This window comes from Hippoglossus stenolepis, chromosome 14 (assembly GCF_022539355.2).
Source record: "Hippoglossus stenolepis isolate QCI-W04-F060 chromosome 14, HSTE1.2, whole genome shotgun sequence".
Lineage (NCBI taxonomy): Eukaryota > Metazoa > Chordata > Actinopteri > Pleuronectiformes > Pleuronectidae > Hippoglossus > Hippoglossus stenolepis.
The window spans coordinates 14,160,876-14,185,350 of record NC_061496.1 but is presented as its reverse complement, the minus strand read 5'-3'; the positions used below and the strand labels follow the sequence as shown (position 1 = coordinate 14,185,350).

Sequence of the window (24,475 nt, the reverse complement as noted above, 5' to 3'; positions counted from 1 at the left end):
TTGGGTCATGAAGAGGATTTCAACAATTAAGATAAAAAGAGTTTCAGAAACAAATGACCAACCCTGTCTCTAAAGAAATATACATTGAATACAGTGGGTGGCACACAGCACCTCACAACACCTCACAGCGAAGAAGGTTGTTCTCTGTTCTTTTCATGGCGTACTCCAGCTTCTTCCCACAGTCCAAAGACATGCAGATTGGGGTTAAATTAACTGGAAACTCTAAATAGTCCATAGGTTAGGGTTAAGGGTTCAGGGTTAGGGTTAGGTGTGAATGTTTGTTTGTCTCTTTACGTTGACCCTGTGATGCACTGACGACCTGTCCAGCATGTACGCCGCCTCTCGCCCGGCTGGTATTGGCTCCAGTCCTTCCGCAATATAAGCGGCCCAGATAATGGGAGAATGGAGGGAAAATAAATATAAACCCTAAAATGTGAACATAACTCAGATAAAGAAGTAAAGCTCCATTAAGTTCAAACCTTTATCTTCCCTTTTATCTTCCTAAACCTCTCCCGTTCCCCCGGCCCCTTACCCCCCACTCATCAACTTATTAGATAAAACGCACAGAGCAGGAAACCTCTGTGTGCCAGATGTGATATGAGGGGTTTCCAAATCACATTATGCTGTGGGAGTCTGTCCTTTAAGATATATCTCATCCCCCCCTAATGTAATGTATTGGTTAGATCACATGGCCACATTTTTTTTTATATTTTGCTGTGATGAGGCAGCAAGAGAGTAATTGTGGTTGGGCTGTGATGAGTCTACTTAATACTCGAGAGACTCCAAGTATGATTAATAAAGGCTCTGGCTCTGGTGGAGTGTTAATGATTTCTGAGCTGTTATTAAAGATGCGAGACCAGAAAGATGCAAGTTTGGGGATTTAAAACGAAGCATTGAAAAAAGCTGTCTGTGAGAGAGGACATTTATATAAACGGTATGTTTTACTTTCATAGAGTCTAGTTGGTATAATGCAGGCACACACTCCTCTGCATCTCCATGTCCGCACGGCAGCTGACACAGACATAATTGAGGATCTATCTTTCTCCCAGAAGGGTCATTTTACAAGTAAATATGAAATCACAGCACATCTGTTGCACGTGTATGAGATTTTGTCAAACAACGGCGCGGTTATAAAATCTGGGTTTTAGCCGAGCGGAGCAGCAGCTTGGAAACGGTTTGAAAGTGACTGCTGGGTAACATGAAGTCTTAATGGGCCACGTGTCCGTCACTGTCTCGTACGTGTTCTGTCGCCTGACAACAAAAACAGACACCCACGAGATCAGCTTTATCGGGAAAACTTGTATTAAACTTCTGTATATGTGAGCAGGGAGAGCGGGAGAGAAGCAAATAAAAAATAAAACTTGCTGACACTTGGCAGAATGCTAATACAACCCGGTGGCGTCATAGTTAGGGTATTATAACATCTCGTGACATTTAACGACATTTTCGAGCAGGATTTAGCTTCTTTGCATTGAAAGTACGAGTTATTTTAGCAGCATCCCCAGATTTGCATATTGACCACAGCTTCGCGGTTCCGCCATATGCCAGGTTTTGACCTTGTCTTGTTTGATAAACTGGGGGATTAAGAGTCTGTTTCTTAAAGCTAAATAAACCCAATGAACCTATTTAGAGATACGTGGTTTTCACAGGACATTGATGACATTTTCCTCGTTAACTTTTCTTTATAAAGTGAAAGCAAAGGTACATTATATTTGAGAGGTAGTGTTAAGGGGTGATAATGTTGTTTATTTCTGTGCACATTCAAATTGTTTTTGTTGGGTATGATGGACACAGATGGACATGTCATTATATAAGGTGCATTTACAATTGAATTCATTGTTGGGGAAGGACAAGATAACCATGTTGCTTCGTCCTACTCCATTTTGGACAAACAATGTTCATGTTAATATCACTTATTAATCTGTTGATTATTTATTAGAGATTTCCTTATAACCATGTTAGTATATATGGTATATGTGTGTATGTTTATACATGTTTGATCTGATTTCACCATGTGTGGGTATGCAGACGTGATTATGTATCTATCTATCTATCTATCTATCTATCTATCTATCTGTCTGACACCTGTCTGTCTGTCTGTCGGTCCTCTCGTTTACTAATAAAAAAAACAAACAATGTGAACATGTATTGCACTGCTTTGTACAAATGTAGTCGAGAAGAAAGTACAGATGTTTACTGTGGTGGAGTAAAAGTGAAAAGTACCTGAATATAAATCTAAATAATAAAAAGTACACATCCATAAAAATTTACTTAAGTACAATATTGAGGTCATTGTACTTTGTTACATCCCATCACTTCCAATAAATTGGAAATTGTTAGTGTGATTGACAAAATTTTAAAAAAACCTTGCCTGAACGTATTTCTGTATGTGTGTGTGCATGTGCGTCTCAGACGTCTCTTAAAAGTCTCACTTTCCTCCAATCAGCCACCCACTTTGTGAGGTCCATAAATAACATGGCAGGGAACCACACAATCATTGCTCATTTTAAAGTCAATGGGGAATAATAAGTAGTTGTCACAGTTGCTGTCCATTTAGGGCCGACTAAAGCCGCCTCTTGAGTCTGGTCGCCTTCTCTCCATCCTTTATGTTAATTTGCCGAAAAAAGTGTGTGAAGGACTGAAGAACAAAAAAAACTCTCTTTAAGTGTTTTGCTCGAACAAAATCTCGGCTTTTCAAACCCTTTCTGTCTGATTGTAGTTTTCAGAATAGGTGGAACAGTCAGGTGCAGGGTGAAGAGAGACCTTGTAACCTTGTCTGTCCCCCCTGCAGCTCTGCCTCGCTTTGTTTTGAGTCGTGTAACAGGCCGACTGCCCGCTGGGAAGCAGCAGAGCGTGCATGCCACGACACTTCAGCTGCATGCGTGTGTGCGTGTGTGTGTGTTTGCTGAACTTCACTGCCACTGCAGATACAGTTTCCTGGTAGAATTTCTTTGAGGAGACAGAAAAGAGAGAAAGAGGCAGAGAGAGCACATCACTGAACACCTTACATAACCTGGTGGAAGAGATAGATGTTAAAGCGACGCTTTGAAAGCCAAAAGGCCTCGTGTCACTCCAAAATTTACCGTGCAAAATTGCTTTCAGTCACAGTGTGAAGGCCTCGGGGCCCTCGGAGAACTTTCTGCAGCCACCTGAGCAGCACAAATGTGCCGTTTGGAAAGGATTGTATGTGTTCACCCGACTGTATTTACATAAAGCGAAAAAAATGAGAAGGGTCTTGAGAACACAATGTTCTTTCTCTTTTTTTGCGGTCTTAAATATGGAAGTGAGCAGATGCTACCTTCCCTGAAGTGTCCAGTGTCATGCTGTTGATAATCCTCAGGGCTCCGGCAGTTGAGTTCTGTTGTGAGTGTGTACAGTGCCGTCCTCTCATGTATATTTTTGTGTTGTTTGCTTTTCGATTCCGCTCCGCCGTGCTTTTCATCCTTGAACAACACATCAGTCAGGTGCTCTCCGAGGACTAGAGAGAGGAGGAAGAAGAGAGTGACGTGGGGACATTGAGAAAGAGTCGAAGAGAGGCAGAGAAAAAGGGGAGGAAGACAGGAGAGGAGGAAAAAAAAAAAGAGTTTTGAAAGACTTCTAACTTCGAAAGCTGACATCATAGCCGTGCTTGCCAGAGGGGAGAGCACCTTTAAGCATACTGGATGAGTGATGATGTGGAAGGACTACAAAAGCAAAGTAATACATAAGCAGTGCTCTGCCGGCTAACCTTCATGAGACTGGTGGTGAGGAAAAAATGGGAAATGCTCAAAAGGTCAGCGATGGCCCGGTGTAAAAGGCTTCAACACACGGAGCACACTGTTGGATCAGCACGTCAGCAACACATGGATTTCCATAGAAATGAGGTAACAACAACAACAGGCGAGTTGCTGACTCAATCAAAATGTGACAACATGTTTTACATACTGTATGTAACCTCACGCAATAATTCACACAGCGTCTGATGCAGGTATCAGCCGCTGAAGATAGAAACCCACTTCTCACATGAATTTTCATTCATTTGATTTAAAAAGTACAATAAATATGTCATCATAGAAATAGCTGCATCATTTAGCACTTTCTGATTTCATGCCACTCGTCTTTTGACACAATCCCTGTCCTGTTTCACTCATTCCGCCTTCAAAGGTCAAAACTTCCCCAACACAGACGTCTTTTGCTTGTGACCTTCATCAGAGTCATCATAAACCTTTCTACAAGCATCATTTAACTAGGACACATATAAACTAGAAATATTGCCCCCGCCGACCAGTCCAAGTTCAGTCTATATCTTTTTTCTTGCCAATCTCCTGACCACTGAAATCTCTGGAGGCGCTCTTGGAAATGCAGTCACAAGGAAGGCCAGACCATGACCTTTGACATCCAAAATCAAATGAGCTCATCTTTGAGTCCAACTGAACATTTGTACCAAATTTGAAGAAATTCCCATATGGTGTTACAGACATGTTTCAGTTGCAGGCAATAACGTGATTTGGAAAGTCGTATTGACCTTGACCTTTGACCACCAAATTCGAATCAGATTATCCATGAGTCCAAGTGAACATTTGTACCAAATTTGAAAGGATTCCGTGGAGGTGTTCCTGAGATATTGTGTTCACAAGGCAAAGAAATGTGCTTTGTAAAGACGCAGCGACCTTGACCTTTGACCTGTAAAGACCAAATTCTATCACCAGTAAGGCAAAGTGAACGTTTGTACAAAATTTCAAGAGATTCCTCAAAGTGTTCTTCAGATATTTGGTTCACAAGAATGGGACAGACAGACAACCAATAAACACAATGCCTCAAACCACTGGCAGTCACTGGCACGGAGGTATAAATAAACCAAACAACCAATCATACACCTCCGATAAATATCAGCCAATGGGGCTGCTACAAAGACGGGTTGGTCATATGGTCATGTGACGTCAGGCCACTTGTTGTCCCAGGCTGGTACAGAGGTAAGGGAGTGACATCAAGTGTTTCCGGAGCTTTGACCTCTTCAGCATCTTTTCTCATTGTGACAAAAACCTCCACGAGGCCTAAAAGGTTCTGTCACCGGCGTCTGATGAGGTAAATCTACAAATGTGACTGTGTGGGATGTTGTATGAGACCAGAATATATTGCCTGTTGTTTGAACACAATGCTGTGTGATTTGTTTTGTTGCACCACCCAGAACTCAAACATTAGGGTGTTTGAGCCCATGTTGACAGGCGGCCAGACTTAGCAGCATTATGCCAAAACTAACTGTCTGTATCCTTGCGGTGATAGAGCGTGAAACACCCAGGCTCGGTTTGTCCTTTTGTTGCGGGGTTGTACGTGTACACAGCCGAGCAGGAGAATCATCCCTTTGTCATATTTGATCCTACAGAGAAGTACGCCGCAGCAGCTCTGCTCAACTTTTGTTTGCTTCAGGTTTGAAGTCTGCAGCACAAATAACTCGGTGATCTGCGCTCGGAACATGAGTGGAAAGAGTAATGGCTCCTCAGCACGCTTCCATCTTTTCAACGCCCTCCTCCTTAGGATGCAGGGCGGCTCCTCTGTAGTCACTTCATTATGTAGAAATGATAATTATGCCCCAGTGAAAGCTAGCTTCAACGAAATGTATTAGAGCCCTCAGTCACATCCACTGATAATCAAGTCGTGACAATCATTTTTATTTTCTTAAAGTGTTTGAGACGCACAGACGGAGAGGAAAGTAATCAAAAATAATAAATTTCAACTTTAGCCGCACAAATCAAACAATTTCAGCGCCTGCACAACTACAATACAGACACAGCAAAGTGGATGTCAGGGTGATTTTACTTTATTTGACATGAGAAGAGGTGGAAGTGCACAGAGAAAACATGCGTCACATCTGAGTCTTAACTCTCTCAACTCACCAGTGCATTTCCTTAAATAAAAGAAATACATGTTGTAATGACCATTGGAGGATAATTGGGCACTTGCTGCTGCAGTAGCCTTTCAAGTTTGCTAGCCTCCCTGCAGATGAGCTACAGGCCAAATTATCATTCTAGAGTCAAAGATTAAACTCAAACTGAATTCACGAGTATTACTCATGCTAAGCTTGAGCTGCAGGCCGAGCTGAATGTTCAAGTTTCCAAAAACAGAAGCAAAAAGTATTCCTGGCTACCCGGCTTCCTGTTATACCTCTGACCCGCAGTGTGGGCCAGCGGAAAGAAATGACCTAAACTTTGAATTGTTTGTCCGTCCGATGGGGGTTTTGTGTGTTTGCTTTCATGACTTCCTAACAATGCTGGGAGAGGGAGGAAGGGATTTGGCCGAGTAAATCCAGGTCAGACTTTCGTCAGATTACTCTTCTGATCGGGCTGGAAAATTTCCAACATCCGACGTACCAATGGGAAGACACACACAAAAAAAAAGACAAGAAATGTATTGTTTTAAAAAAGTAGATTGTATTATATTTGTCGTGTCTGGATACAATACAGAGACACAAAAACAATGATATGTACATGAGCGAAAATACAAACATTTCACAATCCTCAATAGTCAAAACGCAACATGAAACATATGCTTCATTTGAGGGCTTTAGTAAAAAAAAAAAAAAAAGAGTTGAGGCTTCGGCAGAGGTTCCTAATCTTTCAATCGTGGTGGATTTTGAAACTAGGGAGATTTAAACTTAACCCTGAGATGTGGAGGGATTGGAGAAAATGGCATCCAAAAGACAATTAAAGTCACCGGTTCTCAGGGACTTAAAGAAAAGGATTTATGTCAAAGCCTCAGTCCGATTTAACAAACAAGAAGAAACTCAGGGAAGTCGTGTAAGAATTTAAAAAAAAACAGAACAGAAATCACCTTTGTCTTCATTAATCACCATTAGCAGGGTTTTAGGTATCAAGTGCATACTGTTGTCTGAAGTGTTCCTCTGAGGGGGAAATAAAAATGAAGGCTGCATTTTGAGTTGCATCAGTCACCTTATCTTTGGCAGAGCCGCTGTGGATGAAGTACAAGTTTCAGCAAACCTATCTGGAGAAGCACAGCGCTTATTACACAGCTCAATTTCCAATTCTCTCACAGGTATGCACACAAACACACACACACACACACACACAGAATACAAAATGAGGCCGCAGCACAAAACAGGCTCCAAGTCAGGCTCAGTGATACAAACACACAAAAAAAAACAAAAAAAAAGAGACAGAAAGATGGCTATTATGTAAGGTTGTGTGAAATGTTCCGTCATAAGGAAGAAACACAACAGCTTTTAGTCCATTAAAAGGATTTGCATCATGCAAAAAGAGATGGTTACATCCATAACAAAACATGAACGCTGCCATGTGAGGAAATGGAGTGACTAGTCGACGTAGGCAGGCTGCAGGCCATTATACAACCCCAGAGCCGGGAGCTATAATTGCAGAGGGAGAGTACAATCATGTACTGTGTTTGTCTCTGCTCTAATAACTAGGTCCGGCCCTGTCCACAGACACCGAGCTGCATGGGGAGTCTTTCTAGTTCATATCTGTCCGATTTCACACCAGAGTTTTTAGGATAAACCCGAGGCAACACAACGCAGCTGACCCCGGTGCAACAACGTCCATTATTTGACAGATTTTTCCCCCCATATGATAAAATAATGCCAGAGCAATCTTTGCATCTGGCGCTCAGGAAGTGATGATGAGTGCACAGTCAATGAGACGCTCGAGTCAGCGCTGGGACAATCAGCAATACACAGAACAATCAAATTCCTTCGCGTTTGTGGTCCCCTTATGACCCAAATCCTTCATCTTTGTTGTGGCGGCTATAAACCAGACCGTTAAAGGGAAAACTGGGTTTATGGGTGCCTTCTAAACACAAGCCGAGCCTCTCTTACAGAGTGGAGTACAGTGCATGATGGTGAGAGCTTCAAAATGCAGCCTAAGCAGGATTACTCGACCGCCATGCTTCACATGGTCTCACTGTTGCAGGAAAAGTACAGTACAGTACAGCGCTTCTTCAGGATTGAGTGCAATACTACTTTTTTCGAAAAACACAAAAACAAAACAAAAAAAGAAATACGTTATTTCCTTGGGTATTTAGAAAAGATGGAAACTCATTCTTTCCTCCTCTGTTACACCCGGAAACATTGTCGTCCATTAAAAAGGCACCAAACAGAGATATAACTGGAGGCCTGTGCCTGAATTCGTGTCTTTTTGATTATGTCAGAGCGCCAACGCAGTGCCCTTGGAATGAAGGAAAAAAAATGTTCAAGGCACAGTTGTCAAGGCTCCTACCCCTGAATATACTGAAGAGCATGAAGTTTTACATTCATTTAAAACAAAGAGAAAAATGCTGGGTTTTGTTTACTGTAAAATAACAGAAAGTCAGACGAGATAAAAAAAAAGAAAGAAAAACAGACTTTGGTCTAACTAGCAGAGAAAATGTCAGTGTTACAGTAATATGTGAAAGACACGCAAACACAAACTCAACAAATGGAAGAAGAAAAATGTTCACGATTGTCACCTTAGAAAAAAAACCCCTACAAGATGATACATGAAGGGCGACTGGAGGTTAAGGTGCCTGAAGACGAGGCAAACGGGGGGGGGGGTCAGAGGTTCCCGTCGTCGAGCATCTTGTTGACGCCGTTGCAGATCCTCTGCAGGTGGGCGCGGTAAACCTCCGAGGGCCCGTAGAGAGCGGCCAGGAAGTCGCAGTCGGCAAAGTGATTGAAGACGTGGTTGACTCTCGAGTGGCTCTTGGCTGTCAGGTGGCGTTTGATGGCCTGGTGCAGAAGCTCGCGACACTCATTCAAGATGGCGCTCATGACGCGGCGGTCAAAGGTGAACTCTATCTGGTGGAAGCTGACCGCCGTCATGGCCAGAGTGTGGACTTTCTTCCTGTGAGACGAGAAGAGAGAGAGAGAGAGAGAGAGGAGAGGAGAGGCTGTCAGTTTCTAATTCTGACTGGAGCAGCAGACGCAAGTAAAAATAGAAAGTGCTGTCTTGTGATTTTCTTTGCAAAAGTTTTACTACCCCCCATATATCACTTATAGTATTGTTCTTCACAGCCATACATCTCCATGCTAATACAACCACCAAGCTGAGTTTTATTGTTTCAGTGGATGATATTTAAACTGATGTAAAAGTCAACCTACTTAATTTGCTTCCATCAGCAGGCAACAATGATCACGACCTTCTGACACACAATTTTACATTTAATCATCTTGTAGTAACTTTTCATTGGAACCACTTTAAAGTTAAAATTTCTTTAAAGAAATTAGTTTAGATTGATTAAAAGGAAATAAAGTCTTTTTAGTTTAATTTGTACACTAAAGGAAAGCTAACAAGACTTTAAGTTAGAGGCTCGTGTTCATGCCAGCAAACTTACAGACACACTAACATGCTAATATTTAGTAGGGGATGTATGCCATGTTCAACATTTTACTTTAACATATTCGCGCACGAACATTCGTCAATTAGCAAAACACAAAACAAAGCTAGACAAATGGAATTGTTAGTTTTCACAGGATTAAATAGAATGAGAGTAGTGCAAACCGGAATAGTGCAAAAAAAACACGTTGGATCAGCCACTCTAATGTATCAAAGGTGAAAGGAGAGGATGAGAATGATCCAAACTGAGATACATTGATCCATGACTTTATGCCACTGGCCCACCAATGTGGGCCAGTGGCGTAAAGTGTGTGTGTGGGGGGGGGCAAGGGTTCCTTTGCCATGATGACAAACACACAAGCACAGATGGTGAAAACAATACAAGCTCTGCAATTGATGTTGATAAAAAACGAATTGTTTTAAAAAGGAAGTTATGTACTTTAACCATTTCCTGACAAACAACAGCTGGGCGCTAAGACTTCCTGTCTTATTGTCATGTAACTGAGCTTCACAGGTGTTGATAGGTTGAGTTCGGGAATTTTGACAGAGCTCGAACATTAAGATCAGACCAACGTCCGTGTGCTTCTCCCATTATAACCTGATGAAACATACGTACAAGTTTTATATGATGAGGTTATTTTTAAGAAAATGACTGATCAAATAGATTGTAATTCACTGAAACTCATGTCGGTTATGGGAAATGCCATTTGCTAATTATTTCAGTCGTCTCAGCCCACAGAAAAAGTCACAGATCAAACAAAGGTTTATGACATGAGTGAGGGAAACACTGCTGAAGCTGAGTACAGCAGTTATTTGTATGAAAACAACAATGACGACAACTCAAAAGATTCAGACACATACTCTGACATGCCCGCTGAGCTGCCAGCAGGCTCAGTGAGTGAGAGAGATGTTTGAAGAGGAGGATTTCCATGAGCAAGAGCCAGAATCACTGCAGGCCAAGGGTAAAGACTGACCGCTTCCAGGGTAAATACAATGGTTTTACAATACAAGCCAAAGGTTTAAGCTCTCAAATGGTTTTAATCTGCTTCAAATTTTGTGGAGCAATAGAAAATCCTCAGGTTTCTACAAGGTTGTTGTTGTATCAGAATCCTGCCTACCTGAAGTTGTCCACTAGGATCAGCTCCTCGCCGTTGAATTGGTTGTTTCTATAGAGAACCCCCAGCTTCACCACCATCTTGATCAGGTTCTTGATGATCTTCTGGGACTCCTTGCGGTTTCGGGTGTACTCCTTGGTGACGCGGTACAGCTCGTCCAGCACTTCGCTGCTGGTGTCGTCAATGAAGAGGCTGGCCATGCTCTTGGTGGCCATCTTGCTCATCAGCTTCTTCTGCGCCTGCAGGGCCAAGCTCTTGGTGCTGAAGGAGTCCATTGTCAGGTCTGGGTCAAGATGAGACAGAGATAGGGAGGGGAAAAAAGAGAAAGCAGTCAATGATTGTGATCTATGACAATTGACAGCTGATAAGACATTTGTTTGTTTGTCCGTATGATTATGCAAAAACTACTCAAAAGATTTCAACAGAACTTGGTGGAAGGGTGGAGCATAAACAAAGAGAGAACCCAAACATTTTGGCGTGGATCCAGACAAAGGTGTGTGTGGGTTTTTTTTTTCCAGATTTCCAGGGAATGATGCATCGATCTTGGATGAAGAAAATCTTTATTGAGGGGACTGATATCCGTAAGTGTATGCAATTTGTTGCAGCTGATTGAATATAAGGGGACTGCTGGGCCATGGCAGAGGAATGCGCTCTGCAGAGTGCCGTTCTAGTTTCTTTCTGCAGAAACCTCGTGAAAGGATGTGTGAAAATGTGTTTGTTCGCCGGTGTCCTATATTTGACATAAAACTAGAAATGAAAGGAAGTTAGCCTCCCTTAGAAGTCTGCTTAAACCTTCTCATCGTGAAAGCAAAAGAGGGTCAAACATATTACCCTGACAGCAGGCAATGTGTAAGGTTATTGCAAATAGCATCTACACTAATACTGTTTAAACTGCAGGGCCAAGAGCTGTCCCCTTTATCAGATAATGAGCCGTGGCAGCTGTCAAATTAGTCCCAGCAACCCTCTGGCTTCGAGCGTGTACGAGGTAGTTGGTGAAGAATGTGTCATAATGTGTGTAGGAGTGAAGTCAAGTTACAGACCGAGCACACGCACAAAAGCAGACAATGTGATCTGGAGTCTGGACTCCAATAATCAGGATGCAGTCAGTGAGCAAGTTGTGTTTGTGTGCATGTGTGCGTGTCTGTGCATGTGCGTGTGTGAAAGTCAGCAGCAGACAGACGGTGTCAACTCATTCATGGCACGCGTCCTCGCTTGATTTATGTATGATGCCGCTTTCGACTGTGTGTTGATGTTTGTGTGTTGATGATTGTGTTACAAAGCGGAGTGTGACTCACTGAAAAGCTGCGCCCATGATGGAGGCTCATAAATAGGCTAGGGGGGGGGGGGTCTGCAGCACACCACATAATTTCATCAGCTGCATCTCAATGCACTCTGCAGGTCACTTCTACGGGTTTGTACTGCGTTATTGAAAAATAAAACAAATCTACTTTCCCGTGCGCTCCCTCTTTCACCTTCACATATCTCCGCAGATAACCCGGGAGTAGAGGAGAGTCGGCGGGCAACGGAAAACAATAATATTCGGCTGCAGATATTCAAGGTCTCGACAGGATGAATTACAATGACTGTGGTGATCCTCTGACTTTTGTTCGAGTGCCACAATCACATCAAAGTTTTCACCTGTGTCATACATATCAATTTTTACTTGTTGGACAGGCACAAAAGTAGGTACGGTTATATGATCCCCTAACGTTTCCTCTAGCGCCACCACGGGGGTTGAAATACTGTAGAAATTTCCTGATCCCCCAGAGGATGAATGTTTTTTATCTAAAACTAATTTGTCCAATACTTAGCAGTATATGGCCGAATTCCTGCAAAGCTGTGTTCTTTGTGTTTAGGGCTAATTTAAGTGTTTGAATGCAAAACTAACACAATGAACATGGTAAACATTAGCTACTATTCCTGCAGTTATTAGCATTATCAAAGTTTTCATGTTGGCGCATATCAGCGAACCGATAAATTGGTCAAACTCTATTTAAGCCTAGAGAAATTGCAGAATTGTTGACAATTACAAGTATACACATACAGTCTCTTCAGCTCAGGGTTTAGATTTGATTTCTTTCCAACTAGTCGCGTAAAATGATACGAAAAGATCAGCCCACAGTTATAAACACACTGACACAGTTTCACATGACAACAACAAGGCTAATGTACAGAAAACAGGAAGCAGGACTGGTCCAAGTCAGAGTCCAAAGAGGAACTTAACACTCCTTCAGATTCAAATACATAATGCGTCATGATTTATCGGATGTTCCCTCCCAAAATGTGTCACTCGCTTTTTTCCTTTGTTCTTCTTGCCAATGTCTATTTTAAATGATAATTTTCCCATTTTAGTGAAGGTTTCCATATAACTGCTTGTTTTTAGAGAAGATCCTATATTTGAGAATTCATTTGTAAGCCCAATCTTAGTCCATTATCTAAATCCATAGGGACCAATATGAAATATGATAACCTAGCCTTACTGTGATGATTGCAAGTAATCAAGGAAATGCATGGGCAAACGTGTAAAACACTTCTTCACCTCAGGAAATGATGAAGATAAAAAACAAGACTCAACGGTCCGACCCTATTTCCTCCCTCTCACTATAACACTAAATGTAGCCTAATGGGTGGCTGCCACGGTGAAAACAATGCAATTATATTCAAGCAAATTGTTCCATTCATATCACAATGGGGAATTAATCTTAATCCACATGGAAGCCACCCTGAAGCTAAACTGAGAATCTATGTGATTGGCAAATTGCCTATCCACGGGCTGGGGAACAATAAACAAATCTGAAGCAGGCGAAATGCTATTAGTGAGGCAGACAAAATGAGTGGTGACATATTCCTGCTGGGTGACTTGTGATTTTTACAGTTGTTGGTACTAGAAGGCAGCAAACGTCTGTGACTTTCATTCCCCTCTCCCCCTCGCTCTCTCACTGCAATGCCTCTCCAAGAATATCAATAAGACTCCTTAGAGAGAGTGTCAGCAGGACGCTTCCCAAGGAGGAGACACATGGGGAGAGGGAGAGCAAAGGCACAGAGATAGAGAGGAGAAAAAAAGAGGAGAGTGTGTGTGTGTGTGAAACATCAATCCTGAGATACCAGGAGGATGTAGGTGGCTGAATGAGAGGTCATTTATACACTGTTTAATGCTGAATCTAGGTTCTCTCTCTCTCTCTCTCTCTCTCTCTCTCTCTCTCTCTCTCTCTCTCTCTCTCTCTCTCTCTCTCTCTCTCTCTCTCTCTCTCTCTCTCTCTCTCTCTCTCTCTCTCTCCCTCTCACTCTCTCTCTCTGTCTCTCTCTCTCTCTCGTTGCAGAAGCTGGAGCGTTTCTGTGGGCCTGTGCCCATGATCGTAAACTTGCCATTTGCACTTACAGAAAATCTTGATCCCCTGATGCAACGTGTGTGAAATGCATTACAAGGAGAAAGACACTAATGATCGGACAGAAAAGAACACCACAAACAGAGCTTGAGATATATCTCTATGTGAGGGGCGACTGAAAACAATCACTTAGTCCTGCTGTCACCCTCTAATCACAATGGTCCTCCAGAGGAGAATCGCTCACAGAAACACTTCGAGAACGTCTGCATATAGCTCCCTCCCTCCCCACACCTCTGCTGATGGATGTACGGGGGTTTTTTAAAAAGTGCAAAATGGATAATGGGCACATTAAGAAAAGCAACTTCTTTCTCAGATTGGAGGGCGATTTCATAGTGCTCATTAAATTCCACTCTCGCTGGGGACCGGAGCCATCATAGCTGTCAGCTGCGGATGAATAAAAAGGGAGGAGTGATTGTCTTTCATATCCATGAAAACAAACACGTTAAACGTGGTTACACTTGTCTGTCTGATATTTCACTTTGAGCTGCAGAGTGATATTAAAGACCCCTGGCTCTTATCTTCAGGAGAGAGGGGGATCCTTACTATGGCCTTCGCTCCCCCCCCCTCAAACTCCCCATGGCAAGAAATATAAAGGCTTCCCGAAAAAAAAAGGGTCCTTAAGGGACAAGTGCTCCGAGTGATGAAAGGTTTTTTGATCATGGAATCATTTTTTCTTTTTTTTTGGTGACTTTGCAGCATTTGAGTGCTTAGTGCCAAATCTAAAAAGCCTGTGCAGTCCGGTGCCCAGGGACCGTCTGGCCAACCCTGACACAGCATCTCCATAGTATTTATAGAGGGAAACCTTTAACGGATTCAAGGCAGAACAAGACATGACAGCGGCTCACTCTGCTGTGTCGCTGCAAAACCACACAAGCCGCAGCCACCACAGCACGCACAGCATCTGCACACCCGCACACATGTATGCCTACACATTACTGATAGGCCCCCGCTTTTACGAGCAGCTGAAAATGAAATGGAAAACAAAGACAGGCTGTGGCAGCCAACAGCTCCTCCACATAATTACAGCAGACAAGCTACAATCTCATCAATTCGCTCAAAACAAGCCAGCATAGATTCACTCACAAAGACAAGTGTGCAAAAGCTGCGCAGACTTGACTCGGTGGAAAATGAAACCAGACCCTACGCAGTGTTGTGTGGATGCCTCGTGACAGTGAGGGAGGCTTGGTAATTCTCTCGACCTCTTGCAGGTGCAGAGGGCCTGTGACACTCGGGGGGGGGGAATCGTATAAAGACGCTGAGGTGATAAGGAAGTAACCCAAATGTTTACGAGGATTATTGAAGCAGGGTCAGGTGAAGCTGGTAGGTCCTTCCCTATCCAGGTTTCATTTGTTCTGCCTCTTTGGACTTAAAGGCAGGTAAAGCTGATGTGCATTTGGGGAAAGAGAGGGATTACTACTAGATGCCATTATATTCTAAAACCTTTGAGACTGATGCAGTGGATAAGGTCTGCAATACATCTGAAAACTGAAACACATTGTACAACTAATTTGCCACTAATGACCCTATTTAAAATACATTTACTTATGAGCCCCCATCATTGAACAATCACTTTTTAAAAATACATATTACCAATTAATGTACATCAAGCCTGCAAATAGGGCTATTTCCATTAATGATTAAACTGTTAATTGTTTCTTTTATGGTTTAATCATTACTTTAACTGAGTGGTTTTCAACCTGTGGATTGTTTATAGGTTCAACGGATGAGATGTGTCTTTAACATTAGATTTATTTCTTGGGAAATTTGTGTTGCTCAAAATCTGTTCAGGAATCTAATTTGGGGAAACTCACTTATTTGCTTAGCTTAGCACAAAAACTGGAAACAACTCCTCTGCTCTGGAGGTAACAGTAATTCAACTAGCAGCACCTCTGTAGCTGAATAATTTAAACATTATGCCTCATTTGTTTGACCCTGCACACAAACTGATGTGGTTTACGACAGACTATTTCTCTGCTGGGAGCAGTGATGGCACCAAAGTGCAGCCAGCCAGCTGCTGACTGTAACCTTATATTTGCTTGACAAATATGATAGTGGCATCTGTGTAGTTTCTCATCTGAAGCAAGAAAGTGAATCAGCATGTTTCCCAAAATGTTGAAATATTGCTTTTAAACAAAACAATCTGACAGGGATAAAACAATGTTTAGCTGGACTGCTCATAACTCATGTTCATACCAACACTATAAGCGAGGGTCTTGACTTTATTTTCAAGTCAAAGAAAATCTAAATCCCGAAAGATGTAGTGAAAATAGTGTCATAATATGTTGGAGCTCAAGACTTTGAAATAAATGCTTGGTTTGTCCAAATACCAGTCCAGAACACAAAGGTTCAAAATTAAAATGTAACATTAATTGATTTTGATTGACCTATCAACTCTTTCAGTAATAGGATTTGTTTCAGTGACATTCAGAAGTGGTAAACTTGCTGCATTTCATAAAGCCAAGAGGGGAAGCTGTCGTCAACACTGACATTCCACACATTCCATTTCATATCAACATGTTTGGGACTTTCGGCTGCTTATATTCAGGAGAAATCCAACATGATGTGAACGTGGCATTGAGCAAGATCCAGTTGGGGTGTCTACATCCAGTCTACTCATTTGTCAGTCAAACTAAAGCTGAGGTGTGACATGTGGGAAAAGGCCAAACTTTGAATCACCCCACTCCGAATGATGCCATCACACCTCATGAGGAGGAAGAGGCCACCATGCCCGAAATATCCCCACTCTAATACCTGGTGCCAATATACACAGCTCAGTGCCTACTGATAACAAGCAGCACAAAGAGAAAACTAATAACAAGTGTGTTTCTACAGTGCCCGGACACCACAAATTGCTAAAAAGCTTTGGCAGAGAGTGCAGAACTTTCCATGACACTTCATCCTATAAGTGATTGGTTGATGGCAGCAGAAAGTGTCACGACTTTTCTGCTCTTCGGGGATCACTGGCCACATGGACCAGGACACTGTGACCCTGAAAGAGACGGCAGAGAAAAGCTTCACTGCTACAGGGACAGAGCCAATTACTGTCAACAGCTCTGTGTTCTGCTGTGTACTCACAATGACGTGTCGATATTTAGATGCCTTATTTATATTTTTTCCTTTCTTTCTTTCTTTCTTTCTTTCTTTCTTTCTTTCTTTCTTTCTTTCTTTCTTTCTTTCTTTCTCTCTCATCTTCAAAAGCATCCACCTTGGCGACCCAGATGTCCAAGACATATACCTGAGACGCCCCCAATTGGAGTCCAGCCGATGACCTTTACCATCTGTCTCTCCCCTCTCTATCCCTCCCCATGGCCTCTCTCCTGCTGTTTCCTGCTACTGTCCAACACATGCAAAATGCCATGAATAGAATAATTTAATAGTCAAATAGTCGTCAAAAATCAAAGTGGCGTCAAAAATTATTTTGACGCCACAGATACAAACAAAAAAGATATTCAGTTTATTATCAGGTCAACACATGACAGAAGCAAAACCTGACATTTGAAAAGCTGGAACTAGAAGATTTTATATTTTTGCTTGAAATATTGTGAATTCATTTTCAAAATACTGCAGTTGCCAAGTTTTTGTTGGTGGACCATCGTTTCTAAGTAAATTTCATGCTAAATTTGAAGTTCAGTAGAAGTGGAGTTGTTGTATTGAACTGAATTTGTATTGAGCAAAATTAAGACAAAACAATCGGACCATCACATACAGAATCAAATCGACACCACTCTGACATGATGCTAAAAATGAACAAGTGTCACACAAGCTGTGTCTCAATTCAGGCTGCGTTTGAAGACCAAATGAGTAACAGCGGTGCGACTAGACTGCCCCATTCCGAGGGCTCCTCCAAATGTGTCCATCCAACCCAGGAGGAACAAATGCTCCAATGAGTGGATCCTTCTGGAGTCAACCTATCCCAGGATTCATTGCTCTCCGATGAAAAAGAGATAATGCCTCAACTCAACCGAACAGCTAACGAAAGACATGTCAAAAGACCATGGGGCTGCGCAGACCATGTCCCCTGAAGGAGGCAGCTCCTTAATTGGGACACGGCTACAGTGATGTGACGGTTATGGACTTAAGTCAAGACAACTTTATTTGTGTAGCATCATTCATCCAAACATGTAGCCAAGTCCTTCACCTGATTAAAACCACTAAACACATTGTAACTTTTGTGGACTTGACATAGGCTTACTAACCCTAACCCTCATTTCCTGAAGACCTAACCTAACCACAACCCTTATCCTAACCTTAACCGCTGATGTGGTACAAATAAATGATGATGCAAAAACCAGGATCAAGAGTTAAAAACAAAAGCAACTTCTTTGCCACCTATTGGCAGAATTCCCACAAGTAAAATGCTAATAAAACACGGCCAACGTGTGAAAACAGAGTCTACGGTAAAACTGTCTTCCCTTTCCTGACGCCAATCAAAGTAAAAGCCAAACAAAACTGAACAGCTGCCAGAAAAACAAAATGACAAGAGTGGATAGATTGAAAATAATGAAAAGGAAAGGCTATGTTTTTTTTATTACGGATGTCATTATAGAATTCTTATCAGGAAATCTTGAATGAGACAAGTTCTTCCTCCACAGACGCTACCCAGCTGCATGATATAATCCGTCTCTGATTTGAGAAACAATAGACGGTCCTGGCTGTTATATAAAAGGTACATCCGTGCTTTGTGTTCAGAGAGGACATGCAACCACTCAAACGAGCTGTACAACTGGAACCACTCCACTGTTAGGGAATCAACAGCAGGATTTCAGGACAACTGAATGCTCCAATTTCATCTTTCATCAAGTTTTGGAGCGTTCGTCTCACTCTTCTCTTGAGATGTTGCATAACAGAGGAGGTGCTGACTGCTAATAACGGAGCCAGAGCCGGGAACGTTGTGTGTGCGCTCACAATTGGACAATATATGGCAGGCGTAGAAGTTTGTGTAATGGCCGCACTCATCTAGTGCAGTAGCTCCGACATGAGTGCTGTATGTTTCATCCAGAACAGATGCATAACACATATGGGCACATATACTACATACATGCACGTATGCGCTCGATTTTTAAAACGATGCTTATGTGCTGTCGTGTTCTCATCTTCCCACACAGTCATCATCATCTGTGAGGATGTGTGCGGGTCCGCTGAGAGGAGGCAATCTGTGCCTCTCTCTCAGACACCATGCCCCATCCTACCCTTTTTTAACAGTTTTCTTAGAGCTGCCAGAGCCCACTGAACAATTAATAATTAACACATCAGCATATAAAGGATTGTGGATAAATTATTCAGCCTGCCGATTTGGACTAAAATAGACCGCAGGCTAGGAGGAGTGTGCTACAGTGCAACAGGTTGAGCCGGGGTAATGTGGGCCAGGGATAAAAGATGGAATATCAGCAAATACAGTACAATACAGTGGCTGAGCTGATAATGTTCATTCAGGAACATCAGTCAGAGTTACGCATGTGTAATCAGGCTGGGAATAGAGTCACTGCTGTGCTGCCTGAGGGCCAACACAACACACACTGACAACATTTGCTCTAGCAGTGAAATTCACAAGTGGATAGTTGTTTCATCATTACAACTGAGCGGACTTCAAATAACACAACTGTGAATAGAGAAAGACTAATAAAGAACAAATAACAAAAAAGGCCAGGCCATGACTTCACTTTGACCACTTTATTTACAATATAATTAGCATCTTAACAGCACTGAAAATAATGAAAGACATAATCAAGCTGCTAACTGGTGCTTGAGCCATGACTGATGTCTGGGCCTATGACATTTTAATTAAGGCCACCATAAGAGCAGGGCACATTATGACAAATTTTCTTCACTTCAAGCCCAAAGAGCATAATTTGTTAACTCAGAATGTTAATGGAATTGCAAATACCAGTGTGCCTGGCTGCAGGAACAGCAGGGATGGAGCTCAGCGAAAAACAGAGGGGGACCGATCTGAGAGGACATGACTGTGACTAATATATGACTCGAGTGGGATCTCGATAGAGTCCGGTTTATTGGCAGATAACACCATCCCCTCGCTCTCTCCGTTTCAAACAATGCTGTGATATTTGCAGGTCACGCGGCTCCGCTCTTTGAGACAGGGCCACATGCTCCGAGTGTTTTGGGTTTCCAGGGAAACTGGAGGCCACCTGCGTGTGTGGCTGAACTTTGCAGCCTAGTCGAAGCAGGTCAAACACCTCTCTCGCCGTGTCAATGAGTTACCATGGATTCTCCGCAGCAGGAGTAGTGTCTGGAGCACTGCTGCTGCAATTTAAAGCTCTACCCTTAATAGCACGGCATGGGGAATGTCTGGCAACGTGACTGTATTGTCCTTTTCTAAGAGAAGCTCAGGGGAGGGGATCTGCACCGATACAGTTACAGTGAAAAGCACATAAATGAGGCTCATCAGGCTCTGTCTAATCCTGCTGGGCAGCTATTGCATATTTGTGTTTATTGTCTTCAGAACCATATTGTGCTGACACAATGACGAAGGCATTGTGAAGCACAAAGCTATGATTAATGATGAAATGCAAATAATCATTAAAACCAGTCATGGATGAAATCTAAAACAAATGGACTTTAATTGTACCTCATTGCACTGTAGTGCGCTTTCATTTTTATGCTGCCCACAGCAATGCACACGAATTTGATCAGTTCGGGCTGGATATGATAATTAATATTTCTATCATTGATTATCATGTTAATGAACCGCTTCATCTTTTATACAACAAAATGTCAGAAAGCAGTGAAATATGCTCATCACAAGCTCAAGGCAGCACCTTCAGATTGTTTATTTTCTGAGATATTCAATTTACGATAAAGACATTCCTTCATTTAAAAAAAAAAAAGTCACAGGCCAAAAAGCCGAAAAGAATGTCAGGATAAGAATTGGGAGGGAAATTTTCTTATAACAATTTCCAACAAAAAGGTTCTTCAGTTATTCCACGATATTCATTTTGGCCTTGCCTCAGCTCACAGTTCTCATCTGATGCTAACAACTGCAACAAAGACACAAAGGCAGCCATGGCAACTAAAACAGAGTGGGATGAACAAAAACACAAAATTATCTCAGCACAGACACAGCTAATGCGCGGGAGAGCAGCAAACACCAACTCTTAATCCAAGGCCATAATTCAGACCGCATGTCTGTCGAGGCTGCGCATAATAATGTGTGCTACGACCTGCCAGAGCCCCGGCTGCACAGTGACGCCATTCATCCACACTCCAGCCTTGTTCTGGAGCGGAGCTTTACAACGTAAACACAGCAACGTGTACAAAACATATCAGTGTTTGCAAAACATACGTCTTCCCCCTTTGCCGTCTTGGTTTGCAGTGCATTACTAAGTGTTTAAACATGATGGGACAAATCCATTTAATCAGTCGTCAGTTTCTTGTTAGATAGTGAACAGAGGAGAGTTTGTACAATACAATGCAACACGTAGCACATAATTTGTCTTTATTAACCACATAATATCTGGGTGGCTTCCAAATTCTGGAAGGTGGACACATTTTGGTAAAACTTTGAATGTGAAATGACAAACAGCGAGTTCAAATGTCTCATTGCAGTTGTGACATTCACCAAACGCAGACCAAAGCAGTAGAATTTGGATGATATTGGCGCATGTGGGTGTGCCGACCGACCAGACGTCCAATGCTTATCAAAAACCAATAAAACCTGTGTGATATGAATAACCTTTGTACCTGAGGTGACTGAATCAAAGCCTGACCGATTTAGTAGATGGACGATAAAAATCTGCCGATATCACCCTTTCACAGAGAGGTCAATATCTGCGTTAATTACGTGCTCATATGAAAACTTTTATATTACAGTACAAACAACGCAGACAAGATGTGCATTTATGTTTAACTTTTATGTCTTTTTTTAATATTCTTAATTCACGTTGTTAATATTAGCATTTTCATATATAGTTATTTAAATTAACATATATATGGCTAAACAGTAAAATATCAAGCCTCGATTACATTTTACGTAATCAAAGCTTAAAGACGACATCTTGGGAATCAATGCCAATTTCTATATATTGATATCGGAACTTTTTGAACTCCCCAATATCGGTATCGACCTAAAAAAAAATCCACATTGGGTCCAAACTCCAAACTAATCAGTCAGCCAGTTAATATTGTTCTTGTGAAAGTGTCTGTCACACTGAGCCAAAACCTCCTAAACCTGTTTTCATGGTGAATAACCAGTCACGGCAGCCTGTGATGGCCTCTCACCAAACACACTGGAACCGTGTTTGTTGCTTCATCCTCAGAATCTCGTCCCAACTGATAAGAAACAGACTTTACCGTTACTTCCTCTCACTTCCTCTGGAAAACACAGCCTGTACCGAGAGAGAACCCGACTCAACAAACAAATACGAGTCCCACCAGCTTCTCATGTGTGGGTCGACCGTGGATAAAAGGGGTGTGGGTGAAGTTTTAGGGGTCAAACAGACTCGGCAGTGAGGGGACTTCGGGCCTGGGACAAGGAGAAGTAGCTGTGGTGGGTTGTTGTCAGTGGATCAGATGCTTCATTAAAACCCGCCGGAGCGTTACAAACCGCCGGCGACATGTCGGACTCACCTCGGTGTCTGGGCTCGGCGGGGTGTGTGGAGACAGATGTCAAGTTAATGCGGAGGAAACCTCTCAAGTCCTCATCCTGGCAGCGCAGGGACACGTCGCTTCACAGCATGTTTTCTGCTTCGCGGTGTCGCTTTTTAAGAAGAAGAAAATGTCCCCCTTCTGCTCCGCAGCCGTGACCCAGGCACAGATGTGTGAATTATTCAGTGTTCTCCTCTCTCGGCCCCGCTGGTCAGATCGCTTACAAGAGTTTGTTGTAACTCGAGTCCTCCCCACTTGTAGAAAAAAAAAAAAAGTTTCAAACTTGAGGGGGACCGGCGGATCACCGGATTGATGGAGGTCCGGACCAATGGGGGAGCAGCGGGTGGGCGGGGCACCGGCCCAATCAAGCCAGGCAGAGAAGAAAGGAGCGTTTTACAGCCAGCACATTCCCAGCCCCCATTTAGTGTTTCCAGTAATTATCCTGGTCCACTCCGCGGTCCCCAGGGCAGGAAGTGTCCCGGAGGAAACGGTGCTGTGGGAACAATGAGCAGGAACTGTGTGCAGCGGTGTTTCTGTCCGGGACGGGATGATAGAGGGACCTGTTGAATTACACATGTTTTTTCTCTTCTGACTCACATGACCATTTACAGGACACTTACAAAATGAGATGTTTTCATAATGTGCATGTGGTGATCTACCAACACTTCATTAGCCTTCAGAGCACCTGGTGTGTGTGTGTGTGTGTGTGTGTGTGAGAGAGCGAGAGAGGGGTGTGTGTGTGTGTGTGTGTGAGAGAGAGAGGGTGTGTTTGGGTATGTGTGTGTGTGTGTGAGAGAGAGAGAGAGGGTGTGTGTGTGTGTGTGTGAGAGAGGGTGTGTTTGGGTATGTGTGTGAGAGAGAGAGAGGTGTGTGTGGGTGTGTGTGTGAGAGAGAGAGGGTGTGTGTGTGTGTGAGAGAGAGAGGTGTGTTTGGGTGTGTGTGTGAGAGAGAGAGAGAGAGAGAGAGAGAGAGAGAGGGTTGGTGTCAGTATGTGTGTGTGTGAGAGAGAGAGTGTTTTGTGTGAGAAAGGGTGTGTGTGTGTACTTGTACTTCTTTCTTCGTAAGGGCTAGGGAATGTAATGTGTCAATGGGTGTCCTCACTAATATAGAAGTGTGTGTGTGTGTGTGTGTGTGTGTGTGTGTGTGTGTGTGTGTGTGTGTGTGTGTGTCTCAGAGACGAGAGAGACTTTGTCAGCGGATGTTTTCGGGAGAGAGGAAGTTTTTCCTCCTCTGTTTAATGAGGACACCGGAATTCCCGCGGTCAAAACAGCCTTCTTGCAAAATGATTGTTGTTTTGAACCTGATGTTAATGTACAGTAGTGATATTATTCAGTTTGAACCCTGACACCTCGGGCCAGTAACAGTGATAATGAGCCACGCACTAAGCACATCAACATGTATATATCTTGTACTGTAAGTCTAAGTATTGTGTTTCCGAAAGTCTATCACCATAATAAGAAATGAATCACTGTGACAATAACGTGTTACTGCCCCTAACGCACCTGTAGGGGTAAAGTGGATCTGGTGCGACCTCTAGTGGAATAATGTTTGTGTGTAATTTAGTAAGTCTCACTAATGGAGATATTCAATGTGCAACATTTTACATAAAAATAAAACAGGGTGCCTTTATCAAAAACACATGGAGAAAAAATTTGATCCTGCTATTTTTATTCATATACACATTTAAAAATGTGTTTGTGCCACAATGGGGGATTTGTAGTATTACGGCAGCAAGAGTAAAAAATATGTAATGGGTAACATGCAATACTTAAGTGTAAGGAATATAAAAGAATATATAGAAACATAGAAAAATATGAATGTAATTTAACTAGTACACAGTGTAAAGAAAATATACATTCATGCATTTTTCATTTTAGCTAACAAGCTATCCTAAGCATGATATTGATATCAAAACAAATACATGTATACATCACAAATTACAACTTGTATCTATGTCGTTAAATTGTCATTTTTATTACTCTCATATATTTGAAATGACATAATTATTTCCCAACAATCAACTATACATCATAATGTTATAAAATATGTTTTATTGAAA

The 24,475-nt window shown here is 42.4% G+C and overlaps 1 protein-coding gene across 1 annotated transcript; it reads right to left on the bottom strand.

The window, feature by feature from the left end:
- Positions 1-6,387: 6,387 nt before the first annotated feature.
- On the bottom strand, positions 6,388-22,698 carry tnfaip8l1 (tumor necrosis factor, alpha-induced protein 8-like 1). Its single transcript, XM_035177271.2, has 3 exons — positions 22,399-22,698; positions 10,436-10,715; positions 6,388-8,825 (listed from the first exon to the last, which is right to left on the bottom strand). The coding sequence occupies exons 2-3, from the start codon at positions 10,705-10,707 to the stop codon at positions 8,537-8,539; spliced, it is 561 nt and encodes a 186-aa protein (XP_035033162.1). The 5' UTR covers positions 10,708-10,715; positions 22,399-22,698; the 3' UTR covers positions 6,388-8,536.
- Between the last annotated feature and the right edge of the window lie 1,777 nt (positions 22,699-24,475).

What these genes read in the sequence shown, in the direction of transcription:
- tnfaip8l1 (XM_035177271.2), bottom strand. Translation starts at nt 10,707, where the DNA reads ATGGACTCCTTCAGCACCAAGAGCTTGGCCCTGCAGGCGCAGAAGAAG. An exon ending in ATCCTAGTGGACAACTTCAG is followed by an intron (nt 8,826 to 10,435) that starts GTAGGCAGGATT and finishes CTCGTCTCACAG; the next exon opens with GAAGAAAGTCCACACTCTGG.